The sequence below is a fragment of the Ursus maritimus genome, unplaced genomic scaffold (assembly GCF_017311325.1).
Source record: "Ursus maritimus isolate PB19 unplaced genomic scaffold, ASM1731132v1 scaffold_2, whole genome shotgun sequence".
NCBI lineage: Eukaryota > Metazoa > Chordata > Mammalia > Carnivora > Ursidae > Ursus > Ursus maritimus.
Window position 1 is genome coordinate 64,216,576 of NW_024424452.1, and position 22,209 is coordinate 64,238,784.

General features: G+C 40.9%; 1 protein-coding gene across 1 annotated transcript in view; it reads left to right on the forward strand.

The window, feature by feature from the left end:
- Positions 1-8,036: 8,036 nt before the first annotated feature.
- KMO (kynurenine 3-monooxygenase) overlaps positions 8,037-22,209 on the forward strand; it is a 47,261-nt gene continuing 33,088 nt past the window's right edge. Inside the window, 1 exon segment of the mRNA XM_008694662.2 lies at positions 8,037-8,790. Within this exon segment, the coding sequence (XP_008692884.2) occupies positions 8,737-8,790 (54 nt within the window). The 5' untranslated portion in view covers positions 8,037-8,736.

Sequence of the window (22,209 nt, forward strand, 5' to 3'; positions counted from 1 at the left end):
CATCAGCTTATTTCTCTTTATTGGACCACTGCCAGAACTAATATGTAAACCAGCTGTATTAGCCCTCATGTTAAAAAGAAAAACCTGCCTTGAACTTGCATCCTGCTTCAGCCCCCTCCCCGTTTCTAGGACACAAGGTGTTCACGCACCATGTCCATTACTTCGCCTCACATTCTCTCAGTAGGAGGGTCTGCCTCAGTCCCCGGCTGCCTTCAGTAAGCATCACTGCACCCATACTGCTCAGGGTCACTAGTGCCTTGCACTAACTAACCCCAGTGCAAGTCCAATGGACAGTTTTCTGTATTTTCAGCAGCACTGATGCAGTTGACACACCTTCCCCTTGGAAATATCTTTCTTGATCTTTGAACTCTCTCCCCTGACTTCGTTGGCCACTTCTTCGTACTATTCTTTGCCAGATCATCACTTATAAAGAGGAAGTGACTCAGGGCTCAGTTCTAGAAGAGCTTTCCATTTTCTTCAAAATCTTTTAGTAGATCTACCGTAGAGAGGGTTGAGTTAACCATACTTTTAACTTTATAGCACGTTAGAGAGTATAAGGTTCATTCATACTCTTTTCACTATTTTTTTCCTTTTCTATTCATCCCCAACACCTTTTCTCCTTTTGGTCCTCAGGAAACACTGTAATGTGTTTATTTCTATCATTTTATTCATATGTATGCTTGTAAAATATGTACAGTTGTTTTGTGCATTTTAAAAATTTTATGTAAGTAATGAAATACACATTTTTCTCTTTCTCAAGTATCTTCCCAGCCATTCCTCAATCATGAGGTGAGTTTTCCATTCGCATGATTTTCAATACCATCTTCATGCTGATGTACTTGATGCCTCCAGACTGAATTTTTCCAGCCTAGACTCCTCCTCTGTGTTTCAGATTTGTGTATCCAACTCTATACTTAATATCCCTATTTATTTACCTAACTCAATACTCATATCTCAAACTTGATAATACCCTAAAGGATGTCTTGGTTGCCATCCCCACCCCATTTTTTCAGACTCATTAAATGGTTCCACCATTATTCAAGCTAGAAACCTGGGAGTCTTCTTTGATTCCTAAACTCTGCTCCCATTCCCCAACCAATGCAGACACTGTGCCCAATTTCCCAACAAATACTGGCCGTTCTACCTCAAAATTATATCTGAATCCATCTACTTCCCCCCTTCTTCACTTCCATTATTATTTATTTGCAAATGAAATAAGTAAACGAATACACCAGGTTTTGTGTAATAGGAAATTTCATGTACTAGTAAATGTAATGAAGTAAGATGGAAGATGTTTAGAGAAAGATGGAGGGGTGCGTCTTTTATGCAGAGAGATCAACCCGAGGATATCATGTTTGAGCTGAGACCTGAACCCTGAGAGGGAGGCATGCAAAGACAGAGGAGCGTTCCAGGCAGACTGCTGCAAGCGTAGGGGCTGTGATGAAATGAATAAACAATTACTGAGCAAGACAAGTTTGTCAAACAAATATTCTGTCAACTTCAAATGTATGAGAATGATGAAAACAGCAAAGCAAATATTGTATTAATTAATCTCTGCTAAATTTTAATTTTTTACAAACTTTTCTTTTCCCCAATAATATTGATTTGTTAGGTTTGTAAAGATATGCAGAGAGAAATGGAAATATTCAGTGTCCCTTGTAAAGCCTACTATAAAGTATGTTCCTCTTGGAGTCATTCTCTTGGAAAGGACTGATTTAGGGCTTAATAAGTAACTGAATCCCCATGAGAATGAATTGCTGCTTCTCCTGACACAGCAGTTACCCCATAGTCTCTAGCTCATCCCAGAGCCTCGAGTTCTTCAAGCTCAGAGGATGGGGGAAAACCAGCTTCTTCATTTCCCTTCACCCTCAAGAAAGCCCTCCAGAAAAGAAGGTGTGATAATCTTTAATTTTCCTGAGGCCTCTCTAAGGCAACTCTTTCTACCTGACTTTTAGGAAGAATAGATAAGTAGCCAGGCTCAAAATTGTAGCTTTATAATCATTAAACTTTGTTCAAGCTTTTGATACCCTCTTCTCTTAGTGGGCACCCAGGGCCTTTATAATATCCTGCAATTTCTAAAAGTCAACAATATGTCATTCTACCCAAATCTGTGTTCTCCCGCCCAGCCTTACACAAAATGTTAATTATCTCTTCCTTCTTACAACCCACAGAACATGAAATCCACAGTATTCAGATATTGTTATAAAATGTAGCTACTTTATAAGTTCAAATTTCATTTAGATTTGGATCATCAAAAAAAAAAAAAAAGGCAAGATGAGACTTGAAAATTGTTACCTACCAGGGGGAATAGTCATGTAATATTTCCTCTCCCTATTACAGAGACTGGGGAAACTCCTGGAAGTTGTAGTACAAAGTAATTTTATCTGTGCCACTAAGAGTGAAATGAGAAAAGAGCTAGGATTTATAGCAAAATAATAATAATAGTTACCTATCAGTCTATCAGCATGTTGTTTACAGGCTGCAAGGAAATGTACGATTCACGCTTAATCTCATCACCTTGCTGACACGTGTTTCTTTGGCCCATACCTGGAAGGTAATTTGACCCACCTCATAAATAATCTAGAAATGTCTTTGAACGACAGCTGTGATGTCATAAATCATTTTAACTCTATCATTTGTGAGGTGGGTCAACAATGTCATTCATAACACTTAAAGTATCAAAATTTAAAAGTTATTTTTTAAATAATTAAATTAGTTAATAATTAAATATTCCTCAGATAGTAATATATTATCAGATGTGCTTCCTTGAATAGAAGAGAAAGGGTATGTTTTCCGCTATTAAACAGAGAATTGCATGTAAACATCAGGATGTCTTGTCTGTGCCCAACCACCAGGATGAGTACTGCCATGCGCTTGTCTTCCAGGTGAATAACATTCCAAATGGGCATATTACGTGTTGTGGAAAAAAAGGTTAGAATCCCTGGGCTGAAAGAGAGCAAGCAGAATGAAGTCACAAGTTGAGTCTCATGTGGGCCAGTATAGATACCAAAGGAATAACTTTTCTAAAGACAGATCCTGCTAACTTTACACAGCAAATAAGTGCTGGATCACCCACAGGAAAATGGCAGAAGCAAAAATAAATCCTCTGTAAAGCATTATACTGATACCTGAGGCTTCCAACTCCTCCTGTTTCTTTTCTTTCAAATAGTTTTGAGCACTCAGCTTAAAATGTGCACATAGAGGGACACCTGGGTGGCTCAGTCGGTTAAGCATCCAACTCTTGATTTCAGCGTCGGCCATGATCTCGGAGTCATGAGATTGAGCCCCACGTTGGGCTCCATGCTGGGTGTGGAGTCTGCTTGGGGTTCTTTCTCTCCTTCTCCCTCTCCCTCTGCCCCTCCCTGCTGTGCTTGAGCTTGCGTGCATGCACTCTCTCTCTAAGATAAATAAATAAATAAATAAATAAATAAATAAATAAATAAATAAAATGTGCACATGGAAATTAGAGATCAAGGGTACCTACCTACCCCCCAAAATAAGTAAATAACCATCAAAACAAACCGACAGTAAGAATTATAGACACGGATCCTAAGGCAATCATGTTTGCTATGTTACAAAAGACAAGCTTGAGAATTTTGGCAAGGATACTAGAAATAAATACTACAAACTAAAAATAGTGCAATATGAAAAAGAACCAAATAAAAATTCCAGAACTAAAAATTACAGTAGTCAAAATTGAGATCTCCCTGGATGGGTTTATGAGCTATTAGACACAGAAGAAAGGAGAATTGGTAAATTGGGTTATATTAAAAGAAGCTATGCATAAGGAAGCACAAAAAGGCAAAAAATAAAAGTAAAAATGAAAGGGTAAGCAGCATGGAAGACTAAGCAATATTTGGAGAGGTAGTGGCTGAGGATATTCTAGAACTGATGAAAGAAACTAATCCACATATTTAAGAAACGCAGTGATTCCCTATTAGGATATGTAATCTTTACTTAGATACATCTTAGTGAGACTACAGAACACCAAAGACTCAAAAGAGAACAATTGTAGATTGGATTTTTAAAATATTCAAATAAATGCGGTTCCCAAAGTCCACATTAAAAACACACAGATACAAGATAGCTGAGATAGAAATGTTAGAAAAGATATAATACATAAATACTAAACAAATACAGAAAAGTAACATTGATATCAGGCAATTAAACCTTTAGGCAAAAATCATACCCTGAGATAAAAAGTTGCCTTCAGGGGCGCCTGGGTGGCACAGCGGTTAAGCGTCTGCCTTCGGCTCAGGGCGTGATCCCGGCGTTATGGGATCGAGCCCCACATCAGGCTCCTCCGCTGGGAGCCTGCTTCTTCCTCTCCCACTCCCCCTGCTTGTGTTCCCTCTCTCGCTGGCTGTCTCTATCCTGTTGAATAAATAAATAAAATCTTTAAAAAAAAAAAAAAAGTTGCCTTCATAATGATGAAAGTTTTGCTTTGCTGGTAGCATATAGCAATTTTATTTTATTTTATTTTTTATTTTTTAGAGAAGGAGGAGGGGGAGAGGCAGAGGGGGAGGGAGAGAGAGAGAGAGAGAAAATCAAGCAGGCTCCATACTCAGCAGAGAGCCGAACTCGGGGCTCAATCTCATGACCCTGATATCATGACCTGAGCTGAAATCAAGAGTTAGATATGCTTAACTGACTGAGCCACCCAGGCGCCCCAGAATATAGCAATTTTTAAATGTAGATTATTTCATATAGAGAAAAACTTGAGGAAATAGAAAAATACTAATCAAACATGAGATTTTTTTAACACACGTCTTTCAGTAATTGACCAAATGAGCAAAACAAATTTTGAACACATGACTATTAGATTTGACCTAACAAGTATATGTAGGAAAATGCACACAAAAATTAAAAGCATGCATTTTTTCAGGCACAGGCAAAGGAAACATTTATACAGATTTACCTTTTGCTGACCATAAAATAAGTCTCAACCAATTTCAAATGTTTGAAGATGTATAGAGCATATTCTCTGACCACAGTGAAATTTTGCTAAAAATCAATACGAGTAGGATAACTAGGAAATCCTATCTATTTAGAATGGAAGAAATACATTTCTATTCCACTGAACCATGAGACTAGCTAAAACAGTAAGGCAATCATTCAATCGACAGAAATGAAAATAAAAGAATAAAACACTATCATGATTATGGTGGGAAAAAAAACAAAAGAAGCTACAGGTTGTATTAAGAAGAGTTTTGCAGGGGGCGCCTGGGTGGCACAGCAGTTAAGCGTCTGCCTTCGGCTCAGGGCGTGATCCCGGCGTTATGGGATCGAGCCCCACATCAGGCTCTTCTGCTATGAGCCTGCTTCTTCTTCTCCCACTCCCCCTGCTTGTGTTCCCTCTCTCGCTGGCTGTCTCTATCTCTGTCAAATAAATAAATAAAATCTTAAAAAAAAAAAAAAAAGAAGAGTTTTGCAGTGTTGCTAGATACAAACTCAACAAACAAAACTTAATTGTATTTCTATATACCATCAACAGCAGAAAATGAATTTAAAGATATCATTTACGATAAAATGAGAAACAAAACAATAATTACCTAGAAATAAATCTAACAGAAGAGGGGCAAAACTTCTTTTGTATGTCGTATAAAATTGGAGAGACTTTGGAGAAGACCCAAACAAATGGAGAGATAAGCCATGTTTCTGGATTGAGAAACTCAATGTGCTAAATATGGTATGCTTTCCAGATAAAAAGCCTCTCGGTAAAAAAAAATCCCAACAGGATTCTTTGCTATTGTTTTTGGTTTTTTGGTGGAATTCACTGACTCATGCTAAAACTTAGATGGGGGGCGCCTGGGTGGCTCAGTCGTTAAGTGTCTGCCTTCAGCTCAGGGTGTGATCCCAGAGTTCTGGGATCGAGCCCCACATCAGGCTGCTCCGCTGGGAGCCTGCTTCTTCCTCTCCCACTCCCCCTGCTTGTGTTCCCTCTCTCGCTGGCTGTCTCTCTCTCTGTCAAATAAATAAATAAATAATCTTTTAAAATAAATAAATAAATAAATAAAACTTAGATGGAAATGCAAAACACAAAGAATAGTCAGGGAAATTATTGAAGAAGGACAAAGCAGGCGAAATTCTTTAAGATGCCAAGGCTTATTTTGGGGCACCTGGGTGGCTCAGTCAGTTAAGCTTTGCCTTTGGCTCGGGTCATGATCCCAGGGTCCTGGGATCCAGCCCCAGGTTGGGCTCCCTAATTAACAGGGAGTCTGCTTCTCCCTCTCCCCCTCCCCATGCTCCTGCTCTTTCTCTCACTCTGGGCTCTGTCTCTCTCGCTCAAATAAATAAATAAAATCTTAAAAAAAAAAAAAAAGGCTTATTTTGAAGCTATAGTAATTTGGCTGTAGCACTGGCTCGGCATAGGCACGTGTAGAATGAAATAGAATAGAAACCTAGAATCAGGTCCACACATACGTGAACACTGGACAAAAGCCAATAGTGGGAGAAGGAAAGTGTTTCACTTAATAGTACTGGGGAAAAGTGCATATTCATTTGGAAAAGAAAATGAAATTTGGTCTATGAAAATATAAAACATGACAAAGCAAAAGCCACAAAGACTGATAAATTTGCATATGCCAAAATTAAGATTATGTTTTCATCAAAAGAGTCCATTAAGAAAGCAAAAAGGAAAAATGTATCAGAGTGTAATAAGGAAAGAAATTATTTGCAACATATATAAAGAATAAAACTCAAATTAAAAAAGGACTATTCAAAAGAAGAGAAGCAAATTGTGAATAACATACGAAAAGGTGCTCAACTTCATCAACAATGAGTACAAATTAAAATGACCATGAGGTAGAGAGCACCAACTCACCGGACATGCAAAAGCTAGAATTCCCACGTGTCAAGTAAAAGTACACTACTTCAGAATATAACTCTGATTTATTTAGAGAGGTTAAAAATATGCATAACAAGCCTGTATTTCTAGAGATACTCATACAGTGGTGCACTGCATTGTATATACAGAATTAATCAGGGCAGCAGCATTATTCATGCTATTAAAATATTGGAAACACCTAAGTATCCATCAACAATAGAATGGATAAATGATACACGACAACAAAGATAAACTAGAATCACATGCAAAAGCTTGGATGGAGCTTAAGCATAATATTGAGGAAAAGAAGCAAGTTGCCAAGAAAAAAAAGCATGAATTTATTTGTAGTAACGTTCAAAGAGAGGTAAAACTAAGCTATTTTAGGGGTGCATATATGTCAGTAAAATTATAGATAAAAGCCGGAGAGTGATAAAGTCCGGATGGCAGTTGCCTCTAGGAAGGAGGACTGGTAAGCGAGGGCCACATATAGATTTCTGGGCTTCTGGCAATGTTCTTTTTCTGGACCTGAATGATGGCTCCTTCACAATAAGTTATTGTACTGCTGTATACTGTTTTGTGTACGTGACTTTTTTGTGTTACGGCCCATGATTTAAAAAAAAAGAACGAGAGCGCGCTCTATATATTGGCATGGAAGAATGCTCAAGCTATATGTTGTGAAAAAATGGGTGTGGGAAAGTGTAAAAGTGTATAAAATTTACTACTATTTATGGACGGGAATGGAGGGGGCAGGGGCTTCAGAGGAACAGGGTGACCCAGACACCAAAACAGTGGTTGTCTCTGGCAGGAGAAATAGGTGCCCAAGGGACAGGGTCAGAAGACTTATTCACTCTGAGACCCTTTTGTTGTGTCTTTTGAATTTCATACCATGTGAATGTGTTACCTATTCAAAACAGATAAGTAAATAAAAACGCCTAACACCCGAAAAGCTTTCTAGCGACTCTAACCATACTTATCCACAAGGGGCCACTGTTCAATGATGTTTAACTAGTTCCTACCCGGGAGACGCCTGTACGCTCCCCGCCCTCGCTAGGAAGCTAAGACAGGTCATCATTCACATTCTTACTTTATTTTACACATGGTGTTTGGGGCGGGGTGGGGGGGTGGGGAACAAACCTCAATTCACAAATATGCGCCCAAAATTCATAATATGCGTGTCAAATGGGATGAAAGAAGACGAAGAAGTGGAGAGAGAACAGGAATTCAGGGATGAGTTTAAAAGGACAGCATTAAGCACCTCCCCGGACTCACTGCACACGTTAGAGTCTGTGGTTTCTAGCATCCGATGCCAAAAAGGGAAGCATGGTTAGAGACAAATTCAAAGTCTTGCTCGGGAGAGTATTAATACCAGGGAAAAAACTTTTCCCTGGCGGTCTGTTGAAGACCACCCGAGAGGACCCTGGAGGTGTGTTCCTGGCAGGACGGTTGGGACACCAAGCCTCCTCACTCCCCAAGAGAAGTGTGAGCTGCTTTGGGACTTGAGATGAGCAGAGTTGCATTCATGGTTAATCATGAATGAAAAAGAAAGTGCGAATACGAATACCCGCTGCAGAAAAAAAAGAAGAGCCGCCACACCCTGCTTGTAAAACATTCCCCGCCTTACACGCCAGCCAGAGGAGAGTGGGCTTCTCTCGGCTGGATTTTTCAAAATTTGGCTATTGCAGTGCATTCTCTTTTTCCCTTCAAGTTGAGCTGGTTGTGCGCCAACAGGCTACGAAGGAGTTAAATGCTGTCCTCTAAGTTCAAGGGGAAATTAGCCCTCTTCAAACACTGTGGCTGGCTGGCTCAAAGCTCTGGGCGCTGGGCGGTATAAAGGCAGGGAGACCCGCCGCCAGGACACACAGTTTCCTCTGTGACAGGAGCTGTAGCCCTTATACGACACTGTGGCAGTCATGGATGTACCTGACATTCAAAGGAAGAAAATCGCTGTCATTGGTGGTGGCTTGGTAAGACTCTGTCTGGGCAGATTATTCCTGTTGGCGGTATTATATTATCATTAGTCTGAGTGATTATCACAAATCGCCCGCGTAGATTGTTCATCTTCTTGTGAACTTCTCTGATATTTAAACACACCTATTTTAAATACGGCATGAGTGGTAATTTGCTCTTTTCTACAACAGGTATTTTTATTTCCATTAAATACAAAGGTGTCTGTTTTCCCTGGTCATTTTGGTTTAGCATTTATTGAAAATGCAAAACAGAGCAAATTGAATTTTATTTATCCCCATGTTGGCTGTGTTTTTAAAACAGGTATTATCGTAGTCATTTTAATCCAAACGTTTGCCTCATTTGGTGAATAACTCAGTTTATTCTAATAATAACAACTAATGCAAAATTGTTATGTTGGACGTTTGCTAGTTTTGGGTGATTGGGAATAGCGCCTGTTTGGTCGCCTCACTTATTTGGCTGGTCCCATGGAGCACGTAGGGTGGTGGAGTGAGGGGCTCCCCTGTCGCTGGGCATAGGCGATGAGCCTGCCAAGCCTGGCCCCCCACCTAGAAGATGTGGGAGGGGTCTCTTCTCCACTGCTGTTGTTGTCTTACCGGACCTGGTCCATTTAATGTGGGGCTGCCTCAAGTGCGCTGTATTTTCCCCCTCCACAGAACTCCTATTTTGGAATAAAAGGATCACCATTGGTAAAAGTTTAATCATTTTGTTTTCACCTTTGCTGTACTCATTTGTAGGCTTTTAGCTCATAGGTATTCATTCATTCACTTACTCAACAAAAATTTCTTTTCTTTTTTTCAACAAAAAATTTTTAAGAGCCTACTATGTACCAGACACTGTTCAAGGCTGTATAGAGATTAGAGTAGTTTATACCACCATTTATTTATAGAGTATATGCTAATTTTGTCTTTTGTTCTGCCTATGTACTATGACAGTTCCTCTAACATTTCTGGTTCTAGAGTTCAATATGCTAACGAATGCTGTCATGTGCTAGTTGGTCAATGCATGTGACATATGTTGTCATTTCTTTATACTGGGCCTCAGTCCAGGTTTTTCCTATCAAAATTTTGCATGAAGTGAGATGCATGTATTTGCCACAATGTCACTGCATGCCCGCTATCTGCCAACATTGTTTTAGTTAGGAGGAATACAGTGGTGTACATTCCTGGGAAGTGAAAGAGTGACGAGAAGAAAACAAATAAATCATTTCAGTGAGAGAGAGACATTGTAAAGAAATGCAAATAGGGCAGGGCTGTAGAAAGTCTTCGCGGGTATCTGTTTAGAGTGTGGTCAGGGACGGCCTCTATCTGACGGGGATATACGAACAGAGACCCGAATAATAGAAGGAAGCAACCATGTGAGGGGCTACAGAAAGCATTCCAGGCAGAGGAAAGAGCCAGAAGAGAAACGCTGAGGTGTTCAAGGAGCAGACAGAAAGGCAGAAAGAGGGAGGCTAGAGAAGAGTAGCTCCCGAGGCAGGAGAACTGAGAGAGCCAGATCCCGTAGGTCTTAGAGGGCAGGGCAAGAAGACCAGATTTCGCTCTGAGCATAATGGGAAACCACTGGAGGACGTTAGGCAGGAAAGTGAGTTGTGGTTTTAAAAGATTCCTCAAGCTAGTGTGTGAAGGAATGGAAAATTTTAAAACAAGATAGACCAATTAAGACACTTGTGTTTGTCCAAGACTTGGACTACAGGAGCAATAGTGACACCTCTTAGAATGTCTCTTAGCGAAGGGGAGGTAACAAATATGTGATTGCATATTTGATTTGGGGAGGCAAAAAATGTGGGTGTCATCCATGGATTTCTTGCTGAATAACACTTAAACTCTTTGTCATGTAACCACTTCGTTATCTGGACGCATACCTGTGATGGAAAATAGAAGATATGTATTAGAAGGGGAGCCTGGGTGGCTCAAATGGCTAAGAACCTGACTGTTGATTTTGGCTCAGGTCATGATCTCAGGGTCATGGGATCCAGCCCCAAGCCAGGCTCTGTGCTGAACATGAAGCCTGCTTAACATTCTCTCTCTCCCTCTTCCCACCCCTGCTCACGCTCTCTCTCTCTCCCTCCAAAACAAAAACAAAAACAAAACCCCAAAAACTAAAATCCCTCTGCAAAGGAATTCTATCCACCTTATTGCTCAGGCTCATGCCTAGGAATCATGTCTGATTCCTTTTTTCATTTTATGTGCAAACCTCCATTCCTCTTTTACTCCACCAGTAAGCCTTGGGGGCTCTTCATCCAAAATCAGTGGCAACTCTGGCCATTGCTACCATCCCAGTCCAGACCATCATCATCCCTCATCCACCTTCTGTGCGGCCTCCCAGCTTCTGCTCTTATCCACGGACAGTCCATTCTCTACAGAGCAGCTACAACCATCCTCTGAAAACTAAGTCTGTAACTAGAACTCTTTGCTAATGCCTTCCAATGGTTTCCCATTGCAAAGAAAATAAATCCAACTCTTTACCAAGGGCCCCACTCGAACTGAGCCTGTCTACCTGCCTGGCTTCACCATTTCCCCTGTTTCATGTTTTTTTAAATATTATCCATCAGCACCTGAAATTATACACTTTATTTATTTTTGAATTTTAACCTATCTATTAAATATCTACTCCAACTAGAATACAAGCTTATATTTACCAGTGTATTCCAGTGGCTGGAACCATGTCCAACATGACTTACTGTTATTATTTCGCTAGTATTTGATAGATGAATGAATGAGAGGGATGAAAAACTCTCTTAAGGATAGGAAGATGAAGGAAATGTCACAGTAGACAAAACCTTGATAATTGAACATATCATGAAAAAAGTATTAAAACAATTCAAGAAGGTTAAATTAAAATGTAGAGGACAAATTAATTTTCTCGCTCAACTTCTTTCTTGTGTCTTTCTGTTCATCTTTCCCAATCTCTTCCTGCCATCAGGCCATATCCTAGTACCTTACACTGTCTAACACGTTAAAGGCTCTCCCAAGCTCCTAGAGGGGAAAACTGCAACAGAGTTAAGAACTTTTCGTTAGAAGTCTGAAGGAGGGGCACCTGGGTGGTGCGGTCGGTTAAGTGTTTAACTGTTGGTTTTAGCTCAGGTGAGAGATCAAGCCCAATGTCAGTCTTCCCTCTCAGTGGGGAGTCTGCTTGAGATTCCTTCTCCCTCTCCCTCTGCTCCTCCTGCTCATTCTCATTCTCTCTCTCAAATAAATAAGAAGATCTTTAAAAAAAAAGAAGTCCAAAGGACGCCGTGAATTCACCTCATTTTTTTCAGTAGTAGCCTTGCCCGGTGACAAGCCACCCTGAGAATTTTTCCCTGCCCGACTGTCAGCAATCACCTGACCCTGTGATAGACTGATTAATTTCTTTTCTCTGAAGACATGTCAGGTCAAAGAGGTCAGAATGAATCAACGGATCAAGGAAGGAACTCTTATTGAGAAACTAAAGGCGAAAGAAACTAAACCTTGATCTTAAACTGGTGAAAGTAAAAAAACTTTAATCTGAATATTTAGAAAGATCACCGTGTCGACTTAGACATTTTCCTCCTTGTGTGAAACACTGCTCCCCAAACCCCCCTGCCAATGACATTACCTCCTGGAAGCTGAAGGATCAGCCTGTGAAGACCTCTTCTCTCCCGGAAATGCTCCCAGGGTTCCTTTCACCTTTATCACATGACGCATCCTATAAAAGTTATTGATATGGATGGTTTATTTCCCCTGTAACGGTATTTAATTTTCTAAATCTTGAGATTGTCTTATCTTTGGGTCCTGCTCCCTTCCCTTTTGTAAAGGTTGTCTCAGTGCCTTATACTGTCAAAGACACTTAACATATTTCGTGTCATAAGAAAGTCTGTCTAGCCTATCCAGTACCCTCAAGCTCTGTTCATACTCAGGTCCTTGGGATTCGGAAATGCTGCTTCTGATGCGTGCTTGCCGTGTTTACTGGCAGGGTAGAAACAAGCGGGGCCAAAGGGCACTCTTTCAGTGACAGCCACAGCTCCTTGAGCCCTCATTTTTGGGGGAAAGCCAAGAACTTTATCTGAAAGAACTACTGAGGATTCCGGGCTTAGCTGTGGCCCACTGCCCGAGCCCACGTTCAAAGATGGAGCATAGTGTAGCATTGAAGCCTTTCTTCTGTCTCCCCTGCCGACAAGCAACCCTACTACACAGTGTTTTGAGATCCATAATCCCTGTGTTTGACCAGCAAAACTCTCCTTGGAAAGGTGTTTAGAGGGTAAAGTCTTTCAAAACATCAGCATGAGGAGTCTCGTGAACTTTACAACTTGCTGTCCATAATCATGCCCTGTCTCCTGGTGTTTGAGTCAGGCTAGTGATCTCTGTTCATGAAATTGCTTTTGAAGCAACTTAACTTGGACTCTAGGAGAGGATCTGTGCCACAGCCGAAGACGTTAGATTCCCTCGTGGATTTATAGGGTCAGAGTGATGCTGTATTGGCCCTAGATTGTGTTTCTGTCCTGTGTTCCTAGGATGTCTCCACCTCACTGCTCGCTCTTTACCACCTGCATGGGACAAAGCGATAGTGAGGGGATGGCAATCAGAAACTCACTCAGAACACCAGACCGCTTTGTCTTCTAACTCTAAAATTCGACTGCTTCCTTTTCACACTTCCTTTCACACATCTCTAGCTTTGTTCTCAATCTAGTGGGTCCAAAAGCAAAAATCAAATGTCACACAGAATTTTCACTTTTGCCAAAGTCAATATCCTAGACACATAGAAACCATTGAATACCTTATAGTCTTCAGTCAAGGTCTCTATTTTATTTTCTGCAAATATTAATGAGACAAACCATGTAAAGAACGTAATTATTATGAGCCTTTATTCGTATTTTATTGATATGAAAGTAAATAAAACTCTTTTCACTCCACTCTTGATTTCTACTCCCCAGGCACTGAGCCCTATCTGTGAAAAACGCTCATTTCATTTCTACACTAATATCTAGCACCTTCTGCCAACAGGAGTGGAGAGGATTTCTCTGTGGCTGTAGAAGTCATCCTGAATTTGCTCCAAGCCAAGGGCAAGTCTTGATCCCACCCTGTAGCTCTCCTCAGTCTGTTTTTATAGCTTTCCTTGTGCTCTGATCCCTCTCATCAAACACATTTATTCTAGCTGTCTCCCTTATTACTTAGCCCTGTCTCAATTTCTCCAGGAGGTTTGACGAATGCTTTGAGATATTTTTGCGGCCCAGATAGACTGTTAAGGCATCTCATAAATTCTGCCGTTACCTAGTAATACAGAGAGCTCACCCTTCAGAGTCTGCTTATTTTACTGCCTTGTGAGCAGCCTCTGAGATGGAACCAGTAATGTTAGGCAGCTCAAAGCTTAACTGCCTGTTTTTCTTTCCTTGTCATTTGTCCCCAGATGTTCTCAGACAGCTCGTCCATGTTTCACGCGTACATCCTCCCATGAATCTGTCCATTCAAACAGGCCAGCTATCCCTCTCTTGAAGCTGGCCTCAGCGAGGCATTGCCTTGAGAGAAACAATTCTCCTTCAACCTAGGAGAAATAAAACGCAATGAAGAATCTTTAACGTGGTCTCTCAAAAGCACCCAGTATGGAGGATATTCAAAACTCACAACAAAACCTTAAAAATAACTTGCCCCACTCACTCCCAATTTCTTTTGCAGGCTTTGTAGCTATTCCAAAAACTAACCCAGATCAGACCAACTCTTCTGATACTCAAGGCTGTCAGCGTCCTCTCCCCAGCTCATTTCAGCTGGCCTTCTTCCTCTCCTCTCTGTCGTCTTTCATTCTGCTGTTAACTTTATTTCCCCCTGGTGCTAAGGCCCGGAGCCCCCGGGGCGCCATTTCATGACTGCAGTTTTATCAAAGGAAATGCGTGGGTCCCTATGATTGTTCACCATCCAAAAAATTAAAATAACTTCAATGTCCAAATATAAGAGCATTGCCTACAATGAAATGTAATGCAATTGTTTAATATTTTGATTTAAAATATTTCCTGACATGGAAATATATTCAGAGTATCCTATTCATTTTTTAAAACAAAATCGTAAAATAAAATATTACAACATGGTACCATTTTTAAAAAGAAATACTGTGTGTTTTATATCTGTAGAAAATTTTAACACTGGTTCTCCCTGGTGATAGGATTGTGGAACAATACTTTTTTCCTTCATGTTTATCTAATTTTCTATTTTTTAAATTAAAAAATGCTGAGTGTTTACTAAGTATCAGGTATTGTGGTTTGGACTAGAAGTAGAAAGAGCGATAAAATACAAGCTTTACAAATATCATTGTGTTCTGGGCACTTACAGCCTGTGGGGAAGTCAGATGAGAATGTAAATAAATAATTCAACTCATTGTGGAAGATATTGAAACATATATTCATATAGACATCTGTGGAATTACAGAAGAAAAGGCAAATAAGTCTTTTGGAGGAGGAGAGATATCAAGAAGAATTGCACTGAGAATATGAGTCTTGAAAGAAGACTAAACATTTTCCAGATGGAGAAAACAGGAAACGATTGTTCAGGCAAAGGGAACATTGTATTCAAAGGTGTGTTAGTGTAAAAAAAAAAAAAAAGCATGGCATATTTAGGAAAAATGCAGTAACTTTGGTATGCCTATTACAGGTAGGGAATGGCAAAAAATGAACTGAAAAGAGAGGTTGGGGTCACATGTAAGAATCTTCTAGGTCATATTGAAAATTTGGGACTTTTTCCCGCAGACTTAAGACGAGCAAATAAAGGACTATAGGACAGAAAATCTGTCCTCTAATTTTTGTTTTAGGAGACACCTAGTCTAGTGTGGAGCATGGCTTGAATAGGTGGAGACTGGGAAGGAAGGCTGTTTGGAAACTGTCACCGTAGTTCAGGTGAAAGGTCGTGAGAGCCCTGAAAAGAGAATGGAGGGTAGGAGGTGTATTTTGAGAAAGGCTCAAGGGGACCAACAAGACTTGTTGCCTAATTAAATATGTATTGGTGAGTAGAAAGGGATGGTAAGCACTCCCTGAAGTATCCTGGTTGGGTGAACTACTGGGCAGGGGTGCTGTCTCTAAGTCGTGGGATCCAGAAGAAGGTTTGAAGTTTGAGGGAGGGGAATAAGTTGGATTTGAGGCATGTTGAGATGGAGATGCCTGTAAGACCCCCCCCCCCCACCGTCCCCCGGCCAGGTAGAAAGAGGTTTGCTAGTCAGAGACAAGTGCAGGAGAAGGATCAAAGCTGGAGAAAAAGTCCTAAGGACCCCACAGAAAGTCATCACCACCAAAGGAGGAAGGTCGAGACTACTGCTTGGCCTCCGAGGCCAAATCCAGAGGCTACAGGCTGGTGAGTTCAGGGTAAGGTTTAAATATGAAAACACATAACATATACAATCATAGCATGTGCAGTTCTAGCAGATGGGCTCATTACTGACAGTGTGAAGGCATTTTTATGTGCTTATTTCACGGTAAGTGCAATTAACAGTCTGGATCTTTTCATTACATTCATATGTTCAAAGATCAAATTCTGGAGAAATCAAAGTAGGATGAGTGGGAGGTATAAACAGGCTTTTCTGTTTGGTGACAAACTCAGAAAGGCCTAGAAGTCTTAGGGAGAGTTTTATATGTTTCATTAAGTCAAAAGGAGTTGACACATGTTTAACATTAAACTATGAGGTTAATTTCAAACACATTATAATAAAGAGACATAAAATGCATGACATTTTTATAGTCACGATGCCCCTTCCTTCTAGGGTCAGCATTTATAAATTAAAAGGTATAGTTTTCTCATTGTCATTGGACACTTGAACGATCATTGCTGGAGAGGTCACATGGGAACCCACAGAAATTTGGCGAATCCTTTTGATAAAAGCAAGCCAGCAGCGGGGCACCCGGATGGTTCAGTTTGTTAACCATCTGCCTTTGGCTCAGGTGGTAATCCGGGTCTTGGGATCGAGTCCTGGGATCCAGTCCTGGGATTGGGTCCTGGGATCTAGCCCTGAGAGCAGGCTCCCTGCTCAGCGGGGAATCTGCTTCTCTGTCTCCCTCAACCCATCCCCCTCCCTCCTCCCCCTCCCCCCTTCCCCCCTCCTGTTCTCTCTCTCTTGGTCTCTCTTTCAAATAAATAAATAATTAATTAAAAAAAAAAAAAAAGCAGACCAGCGAAACCCCGGAGAAGCCTACTTCAGCATTTACATAGGAGAAGTTTTCAAATGTTTCTAAATGGTATGTTAGGTGTCAGTAGAGTGGGCCAGGGTGGGGTCAAAGAAAGCTCGTGACTTGTGAAGAAGGAAGTAAGAGGAGACAGGAAAAGAAGGCAGAAAAACAGAGCAAGTGGGTCAGTCCCTAATTACATAACCAAGGAATCTCCTCAGAGCTCTGCTAATGCACAAACAGGCTAGACGAGTTGTTATTAAAGCTTTTAATTTGCAGATTGTTCTATGAGCAAAACAATCTACTCTTGTGGACTTTGGATGCCTCAGAACAAATATAGAGACGTTTCATAGTTGTCTGTGAACTTGGTAGAACTGTCCTATCTCTGTCAAGGCAGAACTCCCAGAACTCACATTGCGTAAAGCGTGGATTGCTCCCAGGTGTCCAGCCTTGTCCCATTTCCTCTCTCCCCTCACCACCCTCATCTCTGGTTATGCTCAGAAGCCAGCAGAGCCTTACATGAGGGTTTGTGGTGGGCTCACAATGCCGTACACACATTTTCCTTTCCATTTATATCTTTATGTCTAATTAGCCTTCTTGCCAGCGTAACCGCTAAAGAAGGAACTGACAGTCCCAATTAAGCACATTTTATAGAAAGTGAGAAGGGGAAATAAACGTAGAGTGGAAAAAGCACTGTATGAGCCACATTACTAATCCTTCTGGCTGGACCTATATATTACCTACCCGTATTTGTTTCTTTTAGTTTTACTCGAACTTTAGTTACACAGAATTGGAATTACACTCTTTGTTTCAGAACATACTATGAGCATGTCGTGGTCTTAGAGAAGACTTTTATCTCCTTTTTTGTTTATTAATGATAAAAATAAGCAGCAGCAGTAACTGAACTCACACTCAACACTAGAATTAACACACTGCTGGTGCCTTGTGTCAACCTCTATGCTTCTCCCTCCCCCATGATAAGCATATAAGCATTGCCTTGAATCTTGCGTTTATCATTCTCTTGCATATATAGAGAGAGATCTATCTATCTATGTATATATCTGTATAGGTTTTATGTATGTATCTCATATGTACATATTAATTGTATATGTATATACTTCTAAAAATTATGTATATTTGTATATCTGTGATTTAGCTTTACTCATCTTTATCAGATATTCATGCAGTATGAAATCATCTGGGACTTATTCTTTTCATTTATAGTATTACTAAAATATTCCTATTATTGCCTCTCATGTGAATATACCATAATTGATTTGTTCATTCCTCCCTGATGGCCATTTGGGCTGGTTCCAGTATTTTTGTTTGTCTGTTAGTTATGAAAAGTATTGCTGTGAACACTCTGGTGTGTGTCTCCTGGGTGTATGCCTTGAGGAGACATGGCAGATTTGTCAGAACCGTGGTCATCTCTAGTAAGAGTTCCTCCTGGTCCTCATTCTCTCCAGTAATTGATTTTTCATGAACCAAGATTATATTTAATCTTACCTCCAAAGTACTTCATCTAGTTTTATTCCAACATTCCTGACTCTGTTGATCTCCTGATCAATACCCTTCCCCGTCCTGCTTTCCACCGTAAAAGGAACACTGAGAATATGTGCTGTGAAGGAAAGAGGAGTTTCTCAAGCCTCTGTCTTTTCCTTCAAGGAGACTTACTCCATTTAGCCTTTAATTGCTTCCTTAATTGTTTTCTAAATGCCACAGAACAATTTAGCCTTCAGAAGAAATTAATTTTATTGTATCAACTTCACTGTAATTTCCAGTTTTCTTCTCCCCAATGAAAAACTTATTACTGCTATTGCCCTGTCTAGATATTCTTTAACACACAAATGGAAGGAATGTAGATAGACGGGCGATTTTTCAGAAATTGGAAGAAAGTAGAGAAGGAAGAAAAGTATTTAAGATTTTTTTTAACAGGAGGAAATCATCTGCAGTGACACCAAAGGATCTGTGACGAGCGAAACATAGAAGGGTCTAGGGCTGTGCTGGAAAGGAGTGAAAAGTGACGGAAAAGTTGTTGAGACACACAGTGTTCTCTGCCAGGCACCAAGTCACACTGTTAGTTGAGACAGCCTGACCGCTGTTGACCGCTGTTGGGAAAGTGATGCCGGCAATCAGAGAGGAAGTCACTTCAGATTGAGGAATTGAAAGGAAAGCAATCAGATGGAGGGATTAAAAGGAATGCAGTTTGTCACGATGTCTTCAGACACATCGAATGCTAACAATGAACGTGTTCACAATTTCGGTAGCGGCTGCACAGGGAAAACTGGTTTATTTATTATGACAGTTTTAGGGTCACAGCGAAATTAAGGGGATGGTACAGAGACTTCCCGGTATCTCCAGCTCCCACACAAGCATAGCGCCCCCTTTATCAGCATCCTCCACCAGAGTGGGGTATTCGGTACAAGTGAGGAACCTTCATGGACACATCATCACTCAAAGTCCGTAGTGTACATTGAGCTTCATTCTGTGAGTTTGGACAAATGTATAATGACATGTATGTATCATTAGGGTATCATACAGAGTATTTCCAACGTCCTAAAAATCCTTTCTGATCCATTTGTTCATCCCCCACACCAACCCCAGCGTATTTATTTTAACAAAATAATTGAACATGGATTTCTTGGTTGGCCTTACAGAATATTAGATATGTGAATTGCTTTGCAAAAATTAAATTTGAAGCCTTTCCATACACTTAATGGTTTAAGCAGGGACTAAGTTCTTAAAATAACTATCATCAGTCTACAGAAATTGAGTGATATGAAGAAAGTTTCGTGGTCATGGTGTCAATGCATGGTGAGAGGAGCTCAAGCTTGAACCACTGGATTATTAAAACAAACAAACAAACAAACAAACAAACAAAAACCACCAAACCAGACAAAAAGCCCCAACATAAGTGCTTAGACGTCAAGGTGCCTTGGAGCAGAGGAGTAAAAACTGGAGGAAATAGAAGAGAAATTCGGTCTGCCTGTGACTGCCCATGGACTGACAAATAGGCCCTAAACTCTGACCAGGTGCACGGCCCTCTCCTCAGCCCCCATATCCACCAGGGAGCTGCTGAGAACCTCTGAGGCCTCCCACCTCCCAGGTGTGCTTCCATTTAGCTCTGTGATTCCTCTTTCCCACTTCTCACTGCTACGTTCCCTTCCAAAGCCATCCTCCCGTCTGTTGTCATCGGTCAACCTCTGACCCACTTCCCCCCAGTCAGTCCTGAAGACTTCAGCACATTCACATCATCTTTTATCTATATCCCAGCACTGCCATCACCCTTAGTGACTATCCAAGTTCACATTGTTGACCCATGTGATTCTCGAGCCCCTTCATCCTTGAACTGCAAGCTTCCAGTATCGTCCATCTCCACCATACTTCAGCCTCCAAGTCCCATGACCCATGTTGGACTTGGACCTCCTTATCCCACAGAACTGCCCCATCTAAGATAATAGAGGAAGACCTCGGACTCGGATTAAAAACCCCATAACTCCCTCCCTCAGTTCTTCACAGGGACCTCCTACTTCCCCTTGTTCAGGAGCCCTCCTCTGTGTTCCTTCCATTTCATCCAACTTGGTGTTACTGTCTATCAATCTAACTAAAATCTTCAAGTCCTTGCTTTTCATCCCATCCACATGGCTGAAACCCACCCTGTTTGTTCCAGTGGGTTCCTTCCTCTGCATAGAAATCCAGGCTGTCCAGTGCTGTAAGAAAAAATATAGCCTCACATCTTTTTTTTTTTTTTTAAGATTTTATTTATTTATTTGACAGAGAAAGACAGCCAGCGAGAGAGGGAACACAAGCAGGGGGAATGGGAGAGGAAAAAGCAGGCTCCTAGCAGAGAAACCTGATGTGGGGCTTGATCCCAGAATGCCGGGATCACGCCCTGAGCCGAAGGCAGACGCTTAACCGCTGTGCCACCCAGGCGCCCCTTCAATGGTATTTATTGGTAAAGAGCTGAGCTCTTTATTGATAAAGAGCTGTTCTGGAACCAGACTGGATCCACTTGAATCTTCACACCAACTCCAGCCTCACTAGTTGCGTTACCTTAGGTAAGCCACTTCACTTCTCTGTGCCTCAATGTCAGTACCCGTAAGATAACAACACAACAGTACCTCCCTTCATATGGCTGTAAAGATGAAGTAGAGTAGGGTGGTGTATGTAACAACCACTTCATGGGTATTGTACATGAGCAGTATTATTTTCTAAATCAGATTTTTAGATACTAAATCAGTATTATTTTCTAAACAGATTTCTTTGTTTCCTTCTTTCTAGTAGTTACTTTTAACATTTATCATGTGCTCCTTCTACTTAGAACCCTCCTCTTGACTCATCCACCCTTAGTGGGCACATTCTTTCAGTCTCAGTTTAGATTTCATTTTTTTCCAGGAAGTCATACCCTATCCCACTCCACATCCCTAACTTGGCTTGAGGGTCCTTTCTCTGTACTCCCATATTGTTGATTACCTTGTGTTATAATTGACTGTAATTCTCTCGAGAAGCCTGGGTATATCTTGCTCTCTGTTGTATCCCTAGCACCTAGCACAAGGCTGGCACATAGGAAAAAATTAATATATCAAATAATATAGAAAAAATGAAGACCTGGACAGGACCATTAACTCCCTGAGGGCCGCTATTTTCTCTGGATCACTTTTAATGCCTGGCAAGGAACCTTGTAATACTTGGAAATCTATAAATATTTTCCAAATAATAATTTTTCTATATCTCTTGAGAGTTGTTTTTAAATTTCCAAAAGGATTCCTACTCCTTATCAACTTGGTTCTTCTCTACATGTCAAAAAAGTCTAACTCTTCAAAGCTGAACTCAAAAGTAATGCTTTCCAGGAAGTTTGTTTTACCAATCCCTTTGTTCTGGTTGTCTATTGCTATGTAACAAACCATCCCAAAACCTAGTGGCAGAAAACAACACTCTATCACTATGCCTCACAGTTCTGAGGATGGTCTGTCATATGGCTGCAGTCATCCGAGAGCTTGACCAGGTTGGATGTCCAAGATGGCGCACTCCAATGGCAGGCAGTTGGTATGGGCTGTTGGTGAATAAAGAGCTCAGGTGAGGCTCTTGATTAGAACAACTGCAAGTGGCCTGTCCCTGTGGTTTGGGTTTTTCATTACATAGGAGCCTCCAAATATTTCCTCCTCCCATGTGATCACTGGCTTCTGTGGTTTGGGTTTTTCATTACATGGCAGCCTCCAGATATTTCCTCTTCCCATGTGATCACTGGCTTCCAAAAGGCAGGAAGCAGAAGCTTCCAGGCCAGTTAAGGACCATGCCTAGAAAAAGCTCAAGTGTCACT